The sequence below is a fragment of the Salvelinus namaycush genome, chromosome 33 (assembly GCF_016432855.1).
Source record: "Salvelinus namaycush isolate Seneca chromosome 33, SaNama_1.0, whole genome shotgun sequence".
In the NCBI taxonomy this organism is placed as follows: domain Eukaryota; kingdom Metazoa; phylum Chordata; class Actinopteri; order Salmoniformes; family Salmonidae; genus Salvelinus; species Salvelinus namaycush.
The window spans coordinates 20408092-20430475 of record NC_052339.1 but is presented as its reverse complement, the minus strand read 5'-3'; the positions used below and the strand labels follow the sequence as shown (position 1 = coordinate 20430475).

General features: G+C 41.6%; 1 protein-coding gene across 2 annotated transcripts; it reads right to left on the bottom strand.

Annotated features, from left to right (window-relative positions):
* Positions 1 to 6493: 6493 nt before the first annotated feature.
* LOC120027955 (suppressor of cytokine signaling 6-like) lies at positions 6494 to 10175 on the bottom strand. Of its 2 annotated transcripts, none has more exons than XM_038973049.1 (2): positions 9845 to 10175; positions 6494 to 8601 (listed from the first exon to the last, which is right to left on the bottom strand). In XM_038973049.1, exon 2 carries the CDS (start codon positions 8576 to 8578, stop codon positions 6737 to 6739), a length of 1842 nt encoding a protein of 613 aa, XP_038828977.1. In that variant the 5' UTR covers positions 8579 to 8601; positions 9845 to 10175; the 3' UTR covers positions 6494 to 6736. The 2 variants fall into 2 exon arrangements, with proteins under 2 accessions (XP_038828977.1, XP_038828978.1); XM_038973050.1 differs by lacking the exon at positions 9845 to 10175 and adding an exon at positions 8688 to 9566.
* Positions 10176 to 22384: the final 12209 nt, after the last annotated feature.

Sequence of the window (22384 nt, the reverse complement as noted above, 5' to 3'; positions counted from 1 at the left end):
ATGTATTTGTGACTTTCCCTTTTTACTTGTAGTTATACTTCCCTCTCCTGTGCACTGTGATAAGGTCTAAGTCTCTACAGTCTACTGTATTTAACAGTTCAAAAGTAGTTCCTGCACGCAGAGCCAAGCATATTGTACTGAACATGACACGTTCAATTGTCCTAATGCAGCTTTTGTGACAGACTCCTAATAGGGAAGCATTTAAATGTTTATCTTCAGGTTAATTATTCATTACTTACTGGTATTTGCATTTTAAAAGCCATCATACTGCTGCATAAATATTAAGTAGAAGTGCATGGCGACATATAAACTAGCATTTATCTATCCTAACTAGGGATGCACAATATATCGGTGAACATATCGGAATCGGCCGATATCAGCTAAAAATGCTAACATCGGTATTGGCCGATGTCTAGTTTAACGCCCGATGTGCAAAACCAATGTCAAAGCTGACGTGCATACCTATATAACGAAGGTACATGACATAATGACGCCACGTACATTTTTTGCACTATACATGCAACACAGCGTTCCTAAACTAGCCCAGAATGTCTGCTGTGTGGATCAACAAGTCAAGCAGTCAACAAGTCAAGCAGTCATTTGAAAGAGTAACAAAATTTCAGCGAGACAACTCAAAGGCGAAATCAATTAAAGCCAAGATAATGAAATTCATTGCCCTTGACAATCAACCGTTCTCTGTCGTGGGTGATGTTGACTTTCGCCGACTGGTCGAGCACCGGTTAACACTACCAAGTGCGCTATTTTTCCGATGTTGCCCTACCGGAGTTACACAGTAATATCTTCACTGCTATTAGCTTCAAGACATACATACTATGGAACGCCGTTTGGGTCTTTGCGTCTCAAAAAATATGCAGTAGCACTGTGAAAGCTGTACAAAAAAGTCAGCAAACAAGCAAACACCAGCCACGATTGATGTTTTTACAATACCGCGTTGGTAATAAAGCCTCATTTGTTCGACCGCAACTTCTGGGGTAGCTAGCTTTAGCTTGGTACCTAGCTAGCACCAATACCACCAGGCTCAAAACAATGACCAGTAGAAACTGCAGTCATTCTCATTATTCTTAGCAATGATTTAGGAATACTTGTGAGTAAGTATTAGCTAGGATGCCACTTGTTGTTCGCCTATTGAAATTGAACCTCAGTTCCTGAAAATAAATAGCTAGCCAGCTACTTAACCCTGTTGCCCAAAGCTAACGTTATAAGCAGCCAGCTAGCTTCATCTGGCTAGTGAAGCTCGACTGGACCGGGTTATGTGTTGTGAAGCTAGCCACAATAAGGATTATGCACAAGTGGAATTTGCAGTTTGCCTTCAAAATAAAAGTATGTCATTGACAGTGATGCAAATGAATACAAATAGTAGAATTATGCCATACTATTATTTTAAAGGCTAACCGCAAAGTCAACTATTGTGACTAATCTTTATTGTGGCTAGCTTCACATAGATGGGTCCGACCACCATTAATCAAATAGGGTTATTTTAGATGATGACACCTACCTATATAGTTAGCTAACTATAGCTACTGAAACAGATGTCGTTTTGCTATGTTTTTGGGGAAGAACATTGTTTGCATCCATGAGATGGCTAGCTTTTTTTTAAATGACCAGCACTGTAGGTGCGCGAATCAACTTTACCAGCATCATAACATACGTATCGATGAATCGTTATGACATATGAAATACGAGTGATAGTGTAATCAATGTGTAATAACTATGTAGAAAATGTATGAACGCATTAAATTATTATGTGACGTGCAGTCATATTCAGGTCCTGATTGGTAAACAAACTTATTTGACACATCAAATAGTATATTTTTTGACACGCAAAGACCCAAATGGCGTTCCATAGAAATCCTGGTTGAGAATGAAAGGAATGAACAAATTAACAATGAAACAGCACATGAAGTAAGTGAAAGAAATAGGTTTTGATTACGTTTTACTGGTAATAGGGACATACAGTGGGGAGAACAAGTATTTGACACACTGCCGATTTTGCAGGTTTTCCTACTTACAAAGCATGTAGAGGTCTGTCATTTTTATCATAGGTACACTTCAACTGTGAGACGGAATCAAAAAAATCCAGAAAATCACATTGTATGATTTTTAAGTAATTAATTTGCATTTTATTGCATGACATAAGTATTTGATCACCTACCAACCAGTAAGAATTCCAGCTCTCACAGACCTGTTAGTTTTTCTTTAAGAAGCCCTCCTGTTCTCCACTCATTACCTGTATTAACTGCACCTGTTTGAACTCGTTACCTGTATAAAAGACACCTGTACACACACTCAATCAAACAGACTCCAACCTCTCCACAATGGCCAAGACCAGAGAGCTGTGTAAGGACATCAGGGATAAAATTGTAGACCTGCACAAGGCTGGGATGCGCTACAGGACAATAGGCAAGCAGCTTGGTGAGAAGGCAACAACTGTTGGCGCAATTATTAGAAAATGGAAGAAGTTCAAGATGACGGTCAATCACCCTCGGTCTGGGGCTCCATGCAAAATCTCACCTCGTGGGGCATCAATGATCATGAGGAAGGTGAGGGATCAGCCCAGAACTACACGGCAGGACTTGGTCAATGACCTGAAGAGAGCTGGGACCACAGTCTCAAAGAAAACCATTAGTAACACACTACGCCGTCATGGATTAAAATCCTGCAGCGCACGCAAGGTCCCCCTGCTCAAGCCAGCGCATGTCCAGGCCCGTCTGAAGTTTGCCAATGACCATCTGGATGATCCAGAGGAGGAATGGGAGAAGGTCATGTGGTCTGATGAGACAAAAATAGAGCTTTTTGGTCTAAACTCCACTCACCGTGTTTGGAGGAAGAAGAAGGATGAGTACAACCCCAAGAACACCATCCCAACCGTGAAGGATGGAGGTGGAAACATCATTCTTTGGGGATGCTTTTCTGCAAAGGGGACAGGACGACTGCACCGTATTGAGGGGAGGATGGATGGGGCCATGTATCGCGAGATCTTGGCCAACAACCTCCTTCCCTCAGTAAGAGCATTGAAGATGGGTCGTGGCTGGGTCTTCCAGCATGACAACGACCCGAAAACACACAGCCAGGGCAACTAAGGAGTGGCTCCGTAAGAAGCATCTCAAGGTCCTGGAGTGGCCTAGCCAGTCTCCAGACCTGAACCCAATAGAAAATCTTTGGAGGGAGCTGAAAGTCCGTATTGCCCAGCGACAGCCCCGAAACCTGAAGGATCTGGAGAAGGTCTGTATGGAGGAGTGGGCCAAAATCCCTGCTGCAGTGTGTGCAAACCTGGTCAAGAACTAGAGGAAACGTATGATCTCTGTAATTGCAAACAAAGGTTTCTGTACCAAATATTAAGTTCTGCTTTTCTGATGTATCAAATACTTATGTCATGCAATAAAATGCAAATTAATTACTTAAAAATCATACAATGTGATTTTCTGCATTTTTGTTTTAGATTCCGTCTCTCACAGTTGAAGTGTACCTATGATAAAAATTACAGACCTCTACATTTTGTAAGTAGGAAAACCTGCAAAATCGGCAGTGTAACAAATACTTGTTCTCCCCACTGTACGTAAATGCCAACAAAATAACTTTTTGGTCAGTGTGGTGTGTGTGGGTAACCTTAATTTAATTAGGCAAGTCAGTTAAGAACAAATTCTTATTTACAATGACGGCCTACCCCGGCCAAACCCAGACGACGTGGGACTCGCAATATGGGACTCGCAATAACAGCCGGATGTGATACAGCCTGGATTCGAACCAGGGACTGTAGTGACACCTCTTGCACAGAGATGCAGTGCCTTAGACAGCTGCGCCCGTGTGTGTGTGTGTTAACTATTTAATTGTACTAGAATGCTTAAAAAGGCAGCAAAAATTTGAAATATCGGTATCAGTGTTTTTTTGTTAACTTTTTATGGCTGCAGGGGCAGTATTGAGTAGCTCTGTTTAAGGTGCCCATTTCAAACGGCCTCGTACTCAATTCTTGCTCGTACAATATGCATATTATTGTTATTATTGGATAGAAAACACTCTCTAGTTTCTATAGCCGTTTGAATTATGTCTCTGAGTGGAACAGAACTCATTCTACAGCACTTTTCCTGATATGGAGTGAGATTTCAGAAATCTTGGCCCCTGCTCCCAGGTCAGTTCATAAGTCCCTGTGAAGGCTATGACGCTACAAACACTGCCTACGCCTTCCTCTAGATGTCAGTAAGAGGTGACAATTTGAATGGAGTCGATTGCGCAATCAGGGCCTGTATAAAACGCCAAAGACCGGATGTACCGTTCTTTTCCTGCTGCGCCTGACGCACGATGTACGTTGGACCTGCTCTCTTTCCAAGCTTGGGTTTAGCCAGTAATATTTCGCCGGTCATGTTTTTACTCGTTATAGGTGTTAAAGACATCATAAGGTAGTTAATTTAAACCGTTTTATAGCAATTTATATCCGTTTAGTGCGATTTTGAGGCAATTCTTGGTGATGCACTTTGAAGCGCCGGGCACGTTTCCAGTACCGGTCGAACGTTAGTGGGCATTTCGACGGACAAGAGGACATCTTTCGACCAAAAGAAGATTAGACCCAAGAAAGGATACATTGCCCAAGATTCTGATGGAAGATCACCTCATAGTAAGAAATATTTAAGATGATAAATCGTTGTTCTGTCGAAAAATTTTAAACGCATATTCCGCCATTTTCTTTGGTATAGCTTCGCTTGGCGAACCCTGTATTGCACAGTAAGGATAATTTTAGAAATGTAATTCAGCGATTGCATTAAGAACTAATTTGTCTTTCGATAGCTGTCCAACTTATATTTTTTTAGTCAAGTTTATGAATAGTTAATCATGAGACAAGATCACTGTCAAATATGGCGCCCGACATTTTCAGGCTAGTTTTGCTAGTTTTGTCATTGTATAACCACGGTTTTTTGTGGCTAAATATGCACATTTTCGAACAAACTCTATATGTATGTTGTAATATGATGTTACAGGAGTGTCATCGGAAGAATTCTGAGAAGGTTAGTGAAAAAATTAATATTTTGGCGATGATTACGTTATCGCTCTCTTTGGCTAGAATCAATGCTCTGGTAACGTTTGCACATGTGGTATGCTAATATAACGATTTATTGTGTTTTCGCTGTAAAACACTTAGAACATCTGAAATATTGTCTGAATTCACAAGATCTGTGTCTTTCCATTGCTGTGAGCTGTGTATTTTTAAGAAATGTTTTATGATTAGTAATTAGGTAATACACGTTGCTCTGTGTATTTATTCTAGTCGAGTTGTGATGGTGGGTGCAATTGTAAACTATGATTTCTACCTGAAATATGCACATTTTTCTAACAAAACCTATCCTATACAATAAATATGTTATCAGACTGTCATCTGATGAGGTTTTTTCTTGGTTAGTGGCTATCAATATCTTTATTTGGCCGAATTGGTGATAGCTACTGGTGGAGAGAAAAAATGGTGGACAAAGAAAAATGGTGTCTTTTGCTAACGTGGTTAGCTAATAGATTTACATATTTTGTCTTCCCTGTAAAACATTTTAAAAATCTGAAATGGTGGCTTTATTCACAAGATCTGTATCTTTCATTTGGTGTCTTGGACTTGTGATTTAATGATATTTAGATGCTACTATTTAATTGTGACGCTATGCTAGCGATGCTAATCAGTGTGGGGGGGGTGGGGGATGTTGTCATAGGTGTACCGACCTCGGGCTTGCAGCCATAAGGAAAATATCAGATATCGGTATCGGCCAAAAATGTCATATCGGTGCATCACTAATCCTAACAGTACCTTTATAATGGGCGGGATGAAATAGTCTAGGCTACATGCACCCACACAAAGCTTATGTTTCTTATTAGCCCTAGCAGTTGTCATTAACCAACTTGATGGATGGCAAATAAAAAAAGGTTGAATTCACCCTGTGAAATTGAGAAATTAAGAGGACAAAAACATTGCTAAAAAATACTTTTGGCCTCTGCATTGCATTACTGCAGTGCTTCTACTTTAGTTTGTTTAAGACGCCGAAGATATGCCCCACTGCGTTGTTGTTGGATATCTTTCAAGTAAATGTTTAAATGAAGAGTCAAAAGGATCACGCCCTATAATCAGCCCATATATTTCTTTCATTTCATTCACTGCAGCCTTTTAAGATGTCAAACCTAAGCCAGTTAAGTGAAACCTTATTTTAAAATCTGTAAATTTGAGCCAGAAAGCTAAATATTGATGTTATTCAGAAGGCTGAACTTGCCATTCTAGCGTTTCCAGTCTTCTACAGCAACTGGAGAGAGAAATAACTCCATATCTCACTGTTGATAAAGTATGTTTTCTTAAATGATGCTTTGTACTTCTGTGACAGATTCGTATACAATATTCTATGATAGATCTCTGGAGGTTTGGCCAGAAACTGAGTCTGAGCGACGACGACTTAACCCTTTAACTGTGGAATTGGACACGGAGAAACATCACTTGGGGCAAATCTGAACTGGCTCACTATTCCCAATTTATTGCACTACTTATAGCCAGTGTTTTTGGTAGAAGTACTGCACAACATACGGAATAGGGTTCCATTTTGGACACGTCCCTGGGCAAAAACAAAGAGCCAATGAAACCCAATCGATCTTCTCTAAACGATGGATGTCTGTAAACCTTTGTTAAATCTCTTAAACTGAACCCAAAAGTGCAAGTTGCTACCATTGTCTGTCCCATCTCATGTCAGTGTCAACCATGTCAGTAGTGCTTCTCCTGCAGGTAGTCTTTCATCTTGTTGGGCAAAGGCAGGTTCTGAATCAGGTCAATCCTGGTGTACTGTCTGATCACGAATCGACACAGGTACTGCAGGGAGCGCACTTGCATAAAACGAGACACGGGATTGGTCAGCCTGACAGGATAGGTGGCGGACCCTGGTAAGCGAGATCTAGAATAACAGAAGGCTCCATTCTCCGAATCTTTTATGGAGTATTCTATCAGGTCTACGATGGACGTGTGTCCCTCCACGTCGGGTTGCTCGTAGAAGCTGAAGCGTCCGTTGGAGTGTTCGATGCGGGTGTGGAGGGTCTTGGTCTGGGAGCGGAAACTAAGGCTGAGGAGGTACCTGTCGTCCGAGCTGTCCCTGACCAGGAACGAGCCGTCAGGCAGGTTGACCAGCTTCTCCTCAGCCTCCCAGCGTGTGATGGGCCCCCAGTACCAACCCTGCCTGGCTAGCTTCTTCAGCTCCTCGGTCAGGCTGGTCACAACCATGGGTCCGCTGCTCTGGACTGAGTCATACACCAGGCTCACGCCCGGAGCCGAGTTGGGGTCAAAGTTTAAGTGGTGCCTCACCCGCTCCGCCACGTGGCTGTACGCACCACTGAACCTGGAGCAAGTCCGGGGGATCTCATTGCTGGGTAGCAAGGGCAGGAGGGGAGAGAGGGGGGGAGGAGGGGGGTGTTGATGGGCATCGACCCTGTCCCTGGAGCTCTGGAGCATCACGCCGTTAGAGCCGATGAGGAGGCCGTTCACAGACTCCATGAAGAGGTCCGCTGGCAGGTTCAGGTTCATACTCACCAGATCCTGGTCTTCCTGACTCTGCTGGTCAGCGTGGAGAGAGCTACTGTCCGCCTCAGTCGCCACCTCCATAGGCAGGGACCCGTCCAGGCAGAAGGAGTGGGAGACAGAGTGGGACCCCTCTGGGTACATTCCCTCCTCTAAAGGCATGGTGTACTGGATGTAGTCCTGCGGCGTGCAGCCCAAGACTACAGGCACGTGTTCGTCAATGTTCAGGTGCAGCTGGTCACCGTTTTGGGGCTGCTGGAGGTTCTTCAGGGACTCTGCCTGCTCCTGGAGGTTCTTCACGGCCTGCTCCTGAAAGATGCCCTCCATCTGGAAGTCCTGGTGGTGGAAATCCTTCCGCACACCATTCAGGTTGGGGCTGGGGCTCGGAGAGTGGACCATGGCTTTAACTTTCACCTCCATCTTGATGCAGGCTTCGTCTGAGTTCACAGGCCGCAGGGGCCAGGGAGAGGGGCTGTAATGGTGGCTGCGGAGGGATGCCGATCGTAATGGCCGCTGGGCCTTGACCTCGTTGAAGCTGATGGGCACAGAGGAGGAGGAGAAGGTATCGTCATCATCAACTGACCCCATGGCTGTGGAGCCCCCTTTGACTTTGGCCTTCTGCTTGGCCGACAGCCTCCTCTTCAGAGAACCCATCAGACTCTCGCTCTTAGAGCGGCCCTTGTTGTGTCCCGCCTTCTCCTCTTCTTCAACTCCTCCACCACCACCTCCAAGGTCGCAGCCCGCCAGCTCTTTGGTGTAGCAGCCCCTGAAAAGAGAGTCCTCCTTGGAGAAGTCGACCGCTGGCGAGGGCTGATGGAGCATGACAAAATCCCCCCCTCCTTCTTCCTTGCCCTTGTTGATGTTGAGGGACTTGCAGATGGTCTTAAGGCTGATTTTCTTCATTCTGAACGGCCCTCCTTGGCAGGGGAAGGGCGTGGGACATGAGACTGGGACGGGATGGCTGCTCTCCTCCTGGGGTCCTGATGAAGGTGCTGCTATCCACAGAGTCCTCCCATCAGGCTGGAGACAGCTGGTCATATACACTGCACAGCACTCATCCCCTGGGAGGAAACACAAATAAATAAAAACATACCTGCACAGTTTTTTACAATCTGTTTTTAATAAAGTCATTTAGGTGTGAGTTTACCTTATCAAATAAGTGTTTATATCCTTCTTGGATGGGACATTGTGCCTACATCTCCTGTACCTACATTGCATTTGTAAACAATATCCTCATTTGATGAGATGCAGATAATCCTTGTACAACATATGCATGCCTTTACAGACGTTTCAAGACACACCCGGACTTACTGATAAACTTACTCTTATTAGAAACGGCAAATAAACTGTACAAAGTGATTACCATTGCATGACTAGAATAGCTGACTCAGTTGGACTAATGTTATTGCAGTTTTTCCCTTGCTGTAGAAATACTGTTGAATATTATAGCAATATTGTTTGTACATTTCAATTGAAATCCATTCATTTGTACGTAAAACAATGTCTCATAATTGCACCATAACATTAGTGTCTTTAGCAGTAATTTTTTCAGAAAAGTATTCAGCAGTTGTGCATCTGGTGCCTTTACACATCACGTGTAGTGTTCAAACTATTATTGGCAGATTATTATGAGCAGATTTTAAAAAATGAAATGGTGTTAAACTAGCGAGAATATTAACAGAATTGATGCTCATAGCTAGTTAGCTATGTTATAGACACTAGTCATTGCAACAACAAAAAATAAACAAAACCTCCTGCTAATTGATTCCTAAGTTTCTAGCTAACCTTAAAATGTCATGTTTTTACAATAAATATTGGTCATCCAAACAATCACACCTGATAAATAATACGTATTTTCATTACTAATGACTAATTTGCCAAATTGTCTGTTTTGCTAAACTGCCTGGTTTTGTCTGTGCCAGCTGCTAAATTACGAATGGTAGCCAGTTAGTTAGCTAGCTAACACGTTAGCTACAAAGCTAATAGACCTGGCCAACTGGGCCTACAGTCTTTGGTTGCTGGCAATCTAACGTTAGTTAGCTATTTTTCACGTTAAATCGTTAAGAAAGTAACCATAACGGTCTAAATTAATCATAGATATCCCAAATACTATGACAGTTTCACATTGACAGCTAAATATCAATGTAGTAAAGGTTAGACGGTAATGTCATTGTGTTGACACAGAAACTGAATGTAGACAGCTGTCTGGTCAACTAAGTTAGCTAGCTAACTTGGCTGCCTAGCTACATGCATTAGTTATGAGTCAACGAAACAATCTGTAATATTGTTTAGTTGGGTACTTACTTCGTTAGATTACCACGAATGCAGATGGTAATGTACACTTGAATTGGGTTTTACCGAAATTTAAAAATGTATTTTAGAAGATAGAACTGAGCAAGCTACTTAGCTTAGCAAGTCAGCGAGCTAGCTTAGCAGTCACAAGCATATCGTGGAAGGAGCTACCGTATCTAGCATGCAAAACAAAATAAAAGTGCGTTGGAATGGTTCCCCGTTTTATCTATGGCTGTTTATATGCTGTATTGTAATTTTTCAACAACAATCTATTTTTTTCTGTCTTTTCTAATACTTTCTGACGGACTCTTCCTCTCTCCCTTGCATTTGTTGCTTGTTGAATTGTAGGAGAGCAGGCTGAGAAATACAGCGAATCACATCCAGGTTTGAAACCATTTCTAAAATTCCCTCAGGACATAGCTGCTGGAGAAAGGGTCACAGAATGTTGTGTCTGTAATAAAAAAATAATGCCATTCTGTAGGCTTACACATTGCCCAGACCAATGAATACAGAATGTACTCCCTGTATATAGCTCCATTCTTGTGAGATAATGTTACAATTAATGTTAGAATTAATGAATTCACTATCTTGTTAAAGCTATTGGTTGCACCTCTCTCATGTATCAAGTTCTGTATCTTCTGCATACTTTATAATCTGCCTGGTGGTAGTTTGATTAATGCTATATTTTAATTGATAACTGCTGCAGAATTTAGAAGCACTCATAACATGACCCCATATTTGTCCGGGGGGCACATTTTAAAAATCAGACACTCATGAAGAAGAACTTGGGCGAGAAACCCAATATTGCTAATGCAGTTACCGTCTCTTTTACAGAGAAATCAGAACCTCAGACAATGTGCAACCAGCCACCTTTAGCAAGTATCTCATCAATATTCAGAGCAGTGTAAGGCTTAGAAATGGAAATTGAGAGAATGTGAATAAACTATTTATGCTCTTTCGGACAGAAAGGAGGGATGAAAATTATGTTTTGAGACCAGTGTTATTTTTGTACAGCATGCAATCAAACACTAAACTTTAGAAATGCACAGTCGTTTTAGGCACAAAGTTGCCCCTTTCACACACACACAATGACAGCACTGTCTTCTGAGGGGAGCAGAGGCTCAAAGCTCAGCTTGGCGCACCATATGAACTCAGCAGTCAAGCGTTCACTGAATTCAGTTTGTGTTTGTGCACAGGGGTTGAACATTATTTTTCTGGAGATGTTATTCGATATTTAAACTGAAAAGCATCATCCAAGTTCGGTGGACTTTTCCAAAGTAGTGTAGTGCATTAACGTGAGCTCTTTCTTACACACACACACACACATTATTGTTTTACTATCTTTGTGGGGACCCCAAACAATTGATTCCCAATCAAAAGCCTATTTTCCCTGAAGTTAACCCTAACCCTTAACCCTAACCTTATCCCAAAACACCTAAGTCCTAACCCTAAACCTAACCCCTAAACCTCAAATCCAATCAAATTGTATTTATCACATGCGCCGAATAAAACTAGTGTAGACTTTACAGTGAAATGCTTGCTTACGAACCTTTCCCAATGATGCAGGGTAAAAAAAAAATATAATAATAAAGAGGAATAAAATAAAATACACAAGAATGGAGCTATATACAGGGAGTACCAGTACCAGATCAATATGCAGAGGTATGAGGTACACTATATATACAAAAGTATGTGGACACCCCTTCAAATTAGTGGATTCGGCTATTTCAGCCATACCCATTGCTGACAAGTGTATAAAATCGAGTGCACAGCTATGCAATCTCCATAGACAAACATTGGCAGTAGGATGGCCTTACTGAAGAGCTCAGTGACTTTCAACTTGGCACCCTCATAGGATGCTACCTTTCCAACAAGTCAGTTTGTCAAATTTCTGCCCTGATAGAGCTGCCCCGGTCAACTGTAAGCGCTGTTATTGTGAAGTGTAAACGTCTAGGAGCAGCAACGGCTCAGCTGCAAAGTGGTAGACCACACAAGCTCAGAACAGGACCGCAGAGTGCTGAATCGCGTAGTGCGTAAAAAACACATGTCCTTGGTTGCAACACTCACTATCACGTTCCAAACTTCCTCTGGAAGCAACGTCAGCACAAGAACTGTTCGTCGGAGCTTCATGAAATGGGTTTCCATGGCAGAGCAGCCGCACACAAGCCTAAGATCACCATGCGCAATGCCAAGCGTCGATTGGAGTGGTGTAAAGCTCGCTGACATTGGACTCTGGAGCAGTGGAAACATGTTCTCCTTAGTAATGAATCACACTTCCCCATCTGGCAGTCCGACGGACGAATCTGGGTTTGGGGGATGCCAGGAAAATACCTGCCTGAATGCATAGTGCCAACTGTACAGTTTGGTGGAGGAGGAATAATGGTATGGGGCTGTTTTTCATGGTTCGGGCTAGGCCCTTAGTTTCAGTGAAGGAAAATCTTAACGCTTCAGCATACAGTGACATTCTAGACGATTCTGTGCTTCCAACTTTGTGGGAAAGGCCCTTTCCTGTTTCAGCATGACAATGACCCGCCCACAAAGCGAGGTCCATACAGAAATGGTTTGTCCAGATCAGTGTGGAAGAACTTGACTGACCTGCACAGAGCCCTGACCTCAACCCCATTGAACACCTTTGGGATGAATTGGAACGCCGACTGAGATCCAGGCCTAATCACCCAACATCAGTGCCGACCTCACTAATGCTCTTGTGGCTGAAACGAAGCAAGTCCCACAGCAATGTTTCAACATCTAGTGGAAAGCCTTCCCAGAAGAGTGGAGGCTGTTATAGCAGCAAAGTGGGGAATGCCCATGATTTTGGAATGAGACGTTCGACGAGCAGGTGTCCACATACCTTTGTTAATGTATGTACGTATGTACATGAAGGCAGGGTAAAGTGACTAGGCATAAGGATAGATAGGGATGGCAGGTAGCCTAGCGGTAAAGAGCATTGGGCCAGTAACTGAAAGGTTCTGGTTTGAATCCCCAAGCTGACTAGGTGAAAAATCTGGCATTGTGCTCTTGAGCACGGCACTTAACCCTAATTGCTCCTGTAATTCGCTCTGGATAAGAGTGTTGATTAAAAAATGTAATAAGAGTAAAATAAAGAACAGTGTTTTTATGTGTGGGGGATTTGTGTGTGTAGGGTCAGTGCAGATAGTTTGGGTACCATTCATTGGCTGTCTAGCTATTTACAGTCTATGGCCCTAATTGTAACCATAAACCTAAGCTTAAAAGGGTCCCCACAAGGATTGTAAAACCAAAATCACACACACACACACAGAGACACATACACACACACTAGAGAAAAAAAAGCATTGAAAATGTCATATAATATTTTTTTTTGTTAGGGTTGACTGTTTGGTTCTATTGCCTGTTGCGTTCACCTCTACCATTCTGTTTGGTTTTTTCAGGCTCTCAGAAGGCACATCATAAGCCCATTCAAATGCCAAGCCCTAAAGGATGTTACAACTTGTCATAATAATTTCCATGCCAATATTATGATTCCATTTTCTGTTACCCGACAAACTGACTCTATTGATTTTCCTTAAAGCAGTGTTACTTGGCAAATTATTCTAGTAAGAGCATCCTAATTTGTATTCTGGAAAAAACATACTATTGGGCTGTCCAATCTTTCCAAACTGTGTTCTGAGTTACTTTGTATCGGAGCTACCAGCTAAAACTTGAACTCTGAAATTATTCATTGGTTGCCTAATTAGTGTCAGCATTGTTTTAAAGTGGCTCTAATTGTGTTTACTGCTGCTGGCCTAATTTGGACCATACACTGTGTGTTATATTTTGTTTTTTCGGCACTGTTAAACTGTCAAGCTCATAGAAGGTATGCCATGGCAGACCTGCTTAGGGGACTGCTGTGTGCAGACAGGCCCTATGCAAACACACTAATTACTGAACCCTATTAGGGCTGATCAAGCTGCCTAAGCTTTATATGGGCAGAGAGGGAGGTGTGTGTGTGTGTGTGTGTGTGTGTGTGTGTGTGTGTGTGTGTGTGTGTGTGTGTGTGTGTGTGTGTGTGTGTGTGTGTGTGTGTGTGTGTGTGTGTGTGTGTGTGTGTGTGTGTGTGTGTGTGTGTGTGTGTGTGAGCAAAAGCCAAGGACACTGGCAGTAGCAGACGAGAGTGCAATGTTTTTACAAGCCAAATTAGACCTGACAAACAAAGTTTTTCTCTAGTGATGGGCTATTTACTTCATGGCAGAATGAGTAAATATGTTGCTATGAGCCAAAAAGTAGAGTGTTACATTTATTCCAGAGAAATCAATCAGTTTTTTAAAATGATTTATGTTATAACTGGGTCAAAAGGTAGTCTTTTGTATCAAATTAATTCTGAAGATATCAATAAATGATGTTACCACTATCATAATTTGATGAGAAATTAAAAATCAACAGGATTATTGGCTGAATAGCACTGCAGGGTACCAGGTAAAGGGGCGTAGGGGGAATTTTCATGTCTACTACAAGCGATACAAGATCAATATTTCTGCAGGATTTGAATTTATGTATAGGCACAAGAAGTGAAAAAGAAAATGTCAAGTCGAAACATTCGACAACCAGGGAAACCTGTCTTTTAATGAGATACTTCTACACAGGGGGCAGGTTCTTGTTCCTTTTCTCCTCTTAATTCCAAATGAAAGCTGTATCAGCCATAAATTATTTGCTCAATATGTCTGTGGCATCCTTCAGCTTTACTCAGTCCTTCGACTTGACTGCTCCGCCGAGGGGGTTTGTTGGAGGTCCCAAGGTGCCCACCTTCATATCCTCGACACTTTGCAGCAGAGCAGAAGATGGGTACAGCAGGCATGTCAAGCAGTGACAGAGCCGATGGGACCACTTGGGTTTTTGTTTCAGAAATTACTGAAGAATAACACAGGGGTTCGATTGTGCACAATGCCGGTGCCTGCCCCCACTCCCTCTCTTCTCTTCTCTTCTCTGATGGATCCTGCAAAGGTCACACTATAATCGTCCCTTACAGAAACAAATTGAATTAATGAAAGCCCTCTCTCTCTCTCCCTCCTCTCTCTCGGCAGCTAGGGACATTTATGGAATGGTTAATGTTTACCTTTTTAGGCTTACTTCTTGGTCTATAGAACCATTTATGTTTTTCCAGCCGACGAGAGCAGTTCTGCTGGTTGTTTGGGATTCAGAGGGTGATCCTGGGCTAAATCAGTCCTTCAAGTCGCCCCAGCTCTCCTCTGGGATAAGTTGTAAGAGGTCTTGGAGGATTGTGCATTAATTACACTTTCAACAGCTGTATCCACACTGCATGTAATGAGTCAGCTATAGTAAGACAGGAGCTGAATGTAAATATGGCCAGTGAAGAAAAAGGGGATGAAAATATCATCCATGTTTCCTTATAAGCTTGTAACACACACTAGTCAGAGTGAGATATCTCTTGAAGCATGACTGTCACAACGTATTATTAATTGTAGACCTAACACTTGGTTTCCTATTGCCATATGTTTAATTACAATTCTGATGTTCAGATTAATGTGCCGAATTAATACAGGCCCAAGCATTACACAATTTGCCCTCATACTCAAAACTCCCAAAACAGAATATTTTCCCAACATTATATTGTATTGGCTTTAGGATGTGTACAGTATGTGTAGGGCTACGTATTACTGTATGTGTTTATTCTATTTGCATATCCCCAAGAGTTTGTGTACATAGCTCTATCAGCAAGACAATATTGTAACCACCAAGTCAACATGAGTTGACAACAGCTGGAGGCAAAAACTTGTGCAAAGCAACACATCACAGCTTTTGGTTTCTCATTGGTTCTTGGAATGAAGCCATAAGTTTCCTGACGGGTAAAACTGAACGTTTTTTAAATGTTCGGAGAACAAACATTTTTAGGTTGCAGGGAGGTTATGAGAATGTTTTACTGTAGCTCCCAGAATGTTTTCCTTGAAGGTAATTAAATAACATTCTGAGAACATTCTCTAAATGTTGTGAAAATACTCACTAAGTTAATGGGTTATATTTAGGGTAATGTTGTACAGCTTTGTCATTCTATTTTGTACATTAAAATCATCATATTTTATAATTTTATATATTTTACATGTTCTGAAAATTCCATGAAATCCTTGAATATTTCCAAAATTCCAGTAGTTTACTGGTAAACTTCTGAAAGTTACCTGTAACATACCCTTCCTTTGCAACCCTATATACTACACTTTGATGAGCCGACACATCAAAAGCATGTCCGCTCAGTGCTACATGTGAACACAAAACAAACATGTCCACCTTTTCATCACATAGACTTCACGCCTGTCATGTTTATGGTTAAGGCTTAACCTGATGCCTACACCAGATGGGAACGGGAGTCTACCATCAAAGGGTTACCCACCTGTCTTTGTAATTTGGCCTGTATCTATATAGTGTCACATATCCATAGCCTGAGGTTATTGAGCTTCAGTCAGTCAGTCATGACCGATAACCAATCTCTGTAGTGGGCTACATTGCCAACTGCTGGAGGGTGTTCTAGAGCTGCTGCAGTATCTCTTGTTGTTGGAATCTGGAGAGTCTGTAAATAGATAAACGTATGTAGCCTATACATTAGAGGCAACCATATGGTCATGGTTTCATAGAGCTTGGTGAGATTGTGGTTGTCCTTCCAACAACATTCTGGAACTCGTGCAGGGGGACTCGTGCAGGACAGTTGCTTGGCTTCGAAACATTCTCAGCACATTTAAGGAACTTGTAAAAAAACATTTATTTTCTTGGTATTTCATTACTTTAACTGAATTCTTCTTAAAAATTCAAACATGGTTACATTTAATTAATTTGGTACAGTTCTAGGAAGGTTCTCCAAGTGGTTTGGCATTGGGAATGTTCTCAAAAAGTTCAGAAAACTTTCCATAAAAAACAAGAAACCTTTAGTAACGTTCAGAGAACGTTCTAAGGAGGTTATTTAGAAAAATATACATTCCATTCTCAGCATCAACAAAACACTATCTTCTGTCTTGTTAAGTGTGTTCTGGGGTGTTGGCAGTGCCCACTAATTGGCCACACCTGATCTTAATGAGTGCTTGTTACTTTTGAAATGGGCTCTATTTGAATAGACTAAAATGAACAGCTTTGTATGAGTTAAAAAAACATGGCATGCTAGCTTCATCCTGGATGGCACAGTGGACTAATTCCATGGATAAAGAACAGAAGATCATAGGTTTGAATGTCAATGACGCCTTGTCACAATAAAAAAGAAATGTGTTTCCTTATTTATTATTATTTACCTTTATTTAACTAGGCAAGTCAGTTAAGAACAAATTCTTATTTTCAATGACGGCTTAGGAACAGTGGGTTAACTGCCTTGTTCAGGGGCAGAATGACAGATTTGTACCTTGCAACCTTTCGGTTACTAATCCAACGCTCTAACCACTAGGCTACGCTGCCGCTCCTTGATTAATGCCTAAGCAAATTAATTTCCATGTGTCTTATCTGTGCTTGGAATTCAAAACAGTTAACCCAAACTAAGCTAGCAGTGTTATTAAAAGTCTTATTGAAACATGTTCTCAGAACATTATTTAATTACCTTCAAATAACCTATAATTTCCATTCTCAGAATGTTAATAAAACCTCCCAGGAAAACCTTTAGGTTCTCAGAACCTCCCTGCAACCTAACGTTCAAAAACCTTTCCATTTTAGCGGCCAGGAAACGTATGGCTTTGTTACCAGAATCAATGGGAAACCAAAAATGTACGTTCCCACAACTTCCAAGAAACGAAATGTGCTAGCTGGGTTTGTTCACATAAAAAATGTGAAACCAAAAACATATGTTCCCAAAACTTCCAAGGAACCAAATGTGTTAGCTGGGCAGATTCAAATTACACATTTACTCTGAGGGATGCCCTGATATGGACCAATGCTGATACCAACCATGCCACAGTAATTGTACGGTAGCTTAAATGCGAAGGAAATCTACCTGAAATGGGTAATGTAAAAAGTACAGTAAAAAGCCAGACCGACAACCATTGGAAAACTGAACACACAAATCACTGCACATGTCTCAATCTGTTAAGAGCCAAATGCGACTGATTGTACATCAGGCTGTGGGGGAATGAGTCAGCAGACTTTAACATTAAGGACCAAAAGGGGGGTGATCACAACCACGAGACACAGTGAGAGACAGGGCAGATGACTCACACAACGGCACTGTTCTCATTTATTTGAAGTGACGTTTTGCTCCCTGCACTACTAATGTGAATGACTGATCTAAGAGACACAGACAGGCTGCAAAACAGGGGAAGGTGCGCAAGGTGAAACATTGAAACACCAGCCTCAGTCATCACAGACAACACACAGTCTGGCTATTTTACATCCAGATAAAGAGAACCCCCCTCTCTTCTGGGTGAAGAAACCCCCTCAAAATACTTTCACCATCATGTCCTTTGAAATATCTTAGAGCTGAGGTATTGAACATCAGTTAAGTGTAAACATATTGTGTGTTTGAAGCTCCTGCAGCATCTACTCTCAACTGTCTTTATGCTGATGGATTGGATGTTTTCTTTCAACAGTTGGACTGACATGGACTGAAGAGACTGTTGAGACTGTTGAGTGTCTAGGTTTCAAGGATCCCCAGTAGAATGTGGATTGATAGAACAGGTTTTCACCACAACAACAACTACTATAGAGAGAAGGCTTGGGAAACAAAATTGGAGACACTTCAGCCAAGTCAAAAAGAGAAAGTAGGGCCTAGATCTTCTGTTCTGTGTAAGAAGATCACATAAAAATTAAAATGCACTTTCAAAAGCACTCAGAACCCTGTAGGTTTCTCAAGTATTATATTGTGATTATATTATTATCACGTCAAATTATCATTATGCTAAGTTTTTAATTATCACCCTCCTGATTGATCAAATATCCGCATCATCTCTCAAGTGTGAGATCTCGAGCAATTGGATTTATACAGACAGCACAGCTAAGAAATTAGGCCTACATTTGTTTGGAGAGGCTGCGCACATCTACTTTGATTCTTTGGCAAACTGATGATGTTGGATATGAGATTAATTGAATGACAAGATCATTTGGGGGGTCTTAAAACTTCACTATGTGGCATAAATGAAAAATGGTTTCTCTGATTTTGAAATGCTTCTTTAAATATTGACCATCCTTGGTCAGAGGACTATCTTTACATTTCAAGACTGTGTTTACATTTCTAATGCACATGAGAGTAAAAGTATGACCCTCATTTTTTTAATTTAACCTTTTAACCCTCATTAAGATGTCAAAGGAGTATTGATGGAATGGACATTTACATTTTTATCTGGCGAAAGACCAGTGTAGAAATACTGCTCATTAACCATTTTACCAGAAAGGATGAGATGTGGACATATTCATTTTTTTAAAGTTATGAAAGAATAACAATTCCTAACCCCAATGATGATAGGCTTACATGTATGATAGAACTATACCACCATATGAAGAAAAGGACCTAGGCTATAGGTCTATAATTGAACAGACCTGCAATGCCAGCATTAAATTGAAGTGTGAATACATAACTTAGAATGACAGTTTTGTTATTTGAATTAATCAATACACCATTTCCTTTGGGATTCCCAAAATATCAGATTTTGCTGTGTATGCAAACACATCAGCTTGGTCATGGAAAATGTGCACACAAACACACACTGACAAGCTATAAGAACCCCTCAATCATTCCAGACTGGAGATGTATAATTGACCCAGGGGTGGACTTAGTGATTTGGAGGGCCCAGGCAGAGGCCAGCATGAGCCCCCCCCTCCACATTTTTTTATGGGATTTATATGAAAAGACATGCAATTTAACAGAACAAATGTGCCATTTATGTGCCATGAACACAACCATTCATGATGTTTATCTGATTGTCAATCACGTTAATTCAAAAATAATTAAAGCACCGCCAACTTTCCTTCAATTCCCAAGCCCCTCCAGAGATTGAAAAGGTTAGGCATTGGCCCTCAAATCCTCAAAAAGTTATAGAGCTGCACCACTGAGAGCATCTTGACTGGTTGCATCACTGCTTGGTATGGCAACAGCACCGCCCTCGACCGCTACAGAGGGTGGTGCGGACAGCCCAGTACATCACTGGGGTCGAGCTCCCTGCCATCCAGGACCTCTATATCAGGCGGTGTGAAAGGAAGGCCTGGAAAATCTTTAAAGACTCCAGCCACCCAAGCCATACACTGTTCTCTCTGCTTCAGCACGGCAGGCGGTACCAGTGCATCAAGTCTGACACCAACAGGCTCCTGAACAGCTTCTATCCCCAAGCCATATCACTGCTAAATATACTGAACAAAAATATAAACGTAACATGGAACAATTTCAAAGATTTTACTGAGTCACAGCTCATATAAGGAAATCAGAAATCAGTCAATCAGTCAATAAATTCATTAGGCCCTAATATATGTATTTCACATGGCTGGGAATACAGATATGCATCTGTTGGTCACAGATACTTTAAAAAAGGTAGGGGCGTGGATAATAAAATGAATGGAATAAAATAAAATGGATCAGTCTATATTTGGTGTGACCACCAAATACTGTGCGCAACACATCTCCGTCGCATAAAGTTGATCAGGCTGTTGATTGTGGCCTGTCTTACTCCCCTTCAATGGCTGTGCAAAGTTGCTGGATATTGGCGGGAACTGGAACATGCTGTCGTACAGGTGTATCCAGAGCATCCCAAACATGCTCAATGGGTGACAGTTCTGATGAGTATGCAGGCCATGGAAGAACTGGGACATTTTCAGCTTTCAGGAATTGTGTACAGATCATTGCGACATGGGGCAGTGCATTATCATGCTGAAACATGAGGTGATGGCGGCGGATGAATGGCACGACAATGGGCCTCAGGATCTCGTTGTGGTATCTTAGTGCATTCCAATTGCCATCGATAAAATGCAATTATGTTTGTTGTTCGTAGCTTATGCCTGCCCATACCCTAACCCCACCCCCACCAACGCTGATCAGCAAATCACTCGCCCACATGGCGCTATACATGTGGTCTGCGTTGTGAGGCTGGTTGGACTTACTGCCAAATTCTCAAAAACGACGTTGGAGGCGACTTATGGTTGAGAGATTAACATTAAATTCTCTGGCAACAGCTCTGGCAGACATTCTGGCAGTCATCATGCCAATTGCACACACCCTCAAAACTTGTGGCATTGTGTTGTGTGACAAAACAGCACATTTTAATGGCCTTTTATTGTCTCCAGCACAAGGTGCACCTGTGTAATGAACAGGCTGTTAAATCAGCTTCTTTAAATGCTACATCTGTGAGGTGGATGGATTATCTTGGCAAAGGAGAAATGCTCACTAAAGGGATGTAAACACATTTTGAGAGAAATAAGGTTTTTGTGCATAAGGAGAATTTCTGGGAACTTTTATTTCAGCTAATGAAACATGGGACCAACACTTTACATGCCACGTTTATATTTTTGTTCAGTGTAGTTAACAGAATGGCTATACAGACAGTCTCTATGCACACTCACACACAATGACACTCCAACAGATATTTATACTGACTCTACACACACTGACAATCATCATTACCCTGCTGCTACTCTATTTTTCATATACCCTGATGACTAGTCACCTTACCCCAATACACAGATAACTCTATCACTCCAGTATCCCTGCACATTTTAAATATGGTATTGGAACTGACCCTGTAGATAGCTTCTTATTTTCTCGTGTTCTTATTTCTTGTTTATATTTACTGTGCTTTTGTTCCACCTTATGTTTTTTTGTGCTACATTGATATTGATCACTTCATTGTTGGGTTTGGAGCTTACAAGAAAGGCATTTCACTGTACTTGTGCACGTGACATTAAAACTTTAAACTTGAAGGGGCTGAAACTATCTCACCGGAGAAAGCATCCGAGCGAGCATAACAGCGACTATATGTAGCCCATGTATCTGATGCTGTCAGGCCAAAAACAGTAGGACATGTTATCATCTTTTTGGCCAGACAGCATCTGATACATGGGCTACACGTACATGTCCTTTGCCTATTATCAGCAGCACCTGTCTTTTTACTAAAGACATGCGTATTGTATCCCCCTAGAGTGTAAGGGCCTGGGGCTGGGTTTGTACTAAGCTAACATCTGGAATTATTTTCAGATCCTTTAGCCATTTTATTTAGGACCCCTGTAGGTATAACAATTATTGGATGAAACAATAAATGTACTGCTTTTGGCCCATAGAAACACAATGAATAACAGATTCATAAATGGAAAAACAGACAGTCCCATTTTTCCCCCTAAAATAAGTATGTTTTGAAGTGTCTGTCCTATATCTGAGGGATATAAGAAAGCTCGGGAAAATAAATATATATTTTTACCGTGGAATATACCTTTTACATCCATTCATTTTTCTGCCCGGTACCGGGTTACCTTCAGAAGAGTCCCGTGACACTTGTGTTCGTGAGAGTCTCATCTTTCCATAGAGGAGTCATATTAGCGTGGTAGCCCAAACTACTCGGACTACTACAGACTTTTTGTAAAATACCAATTTTCTGGAATTCTCCTGGTCTAACAAACACAGCTGTAGCTCGGCCA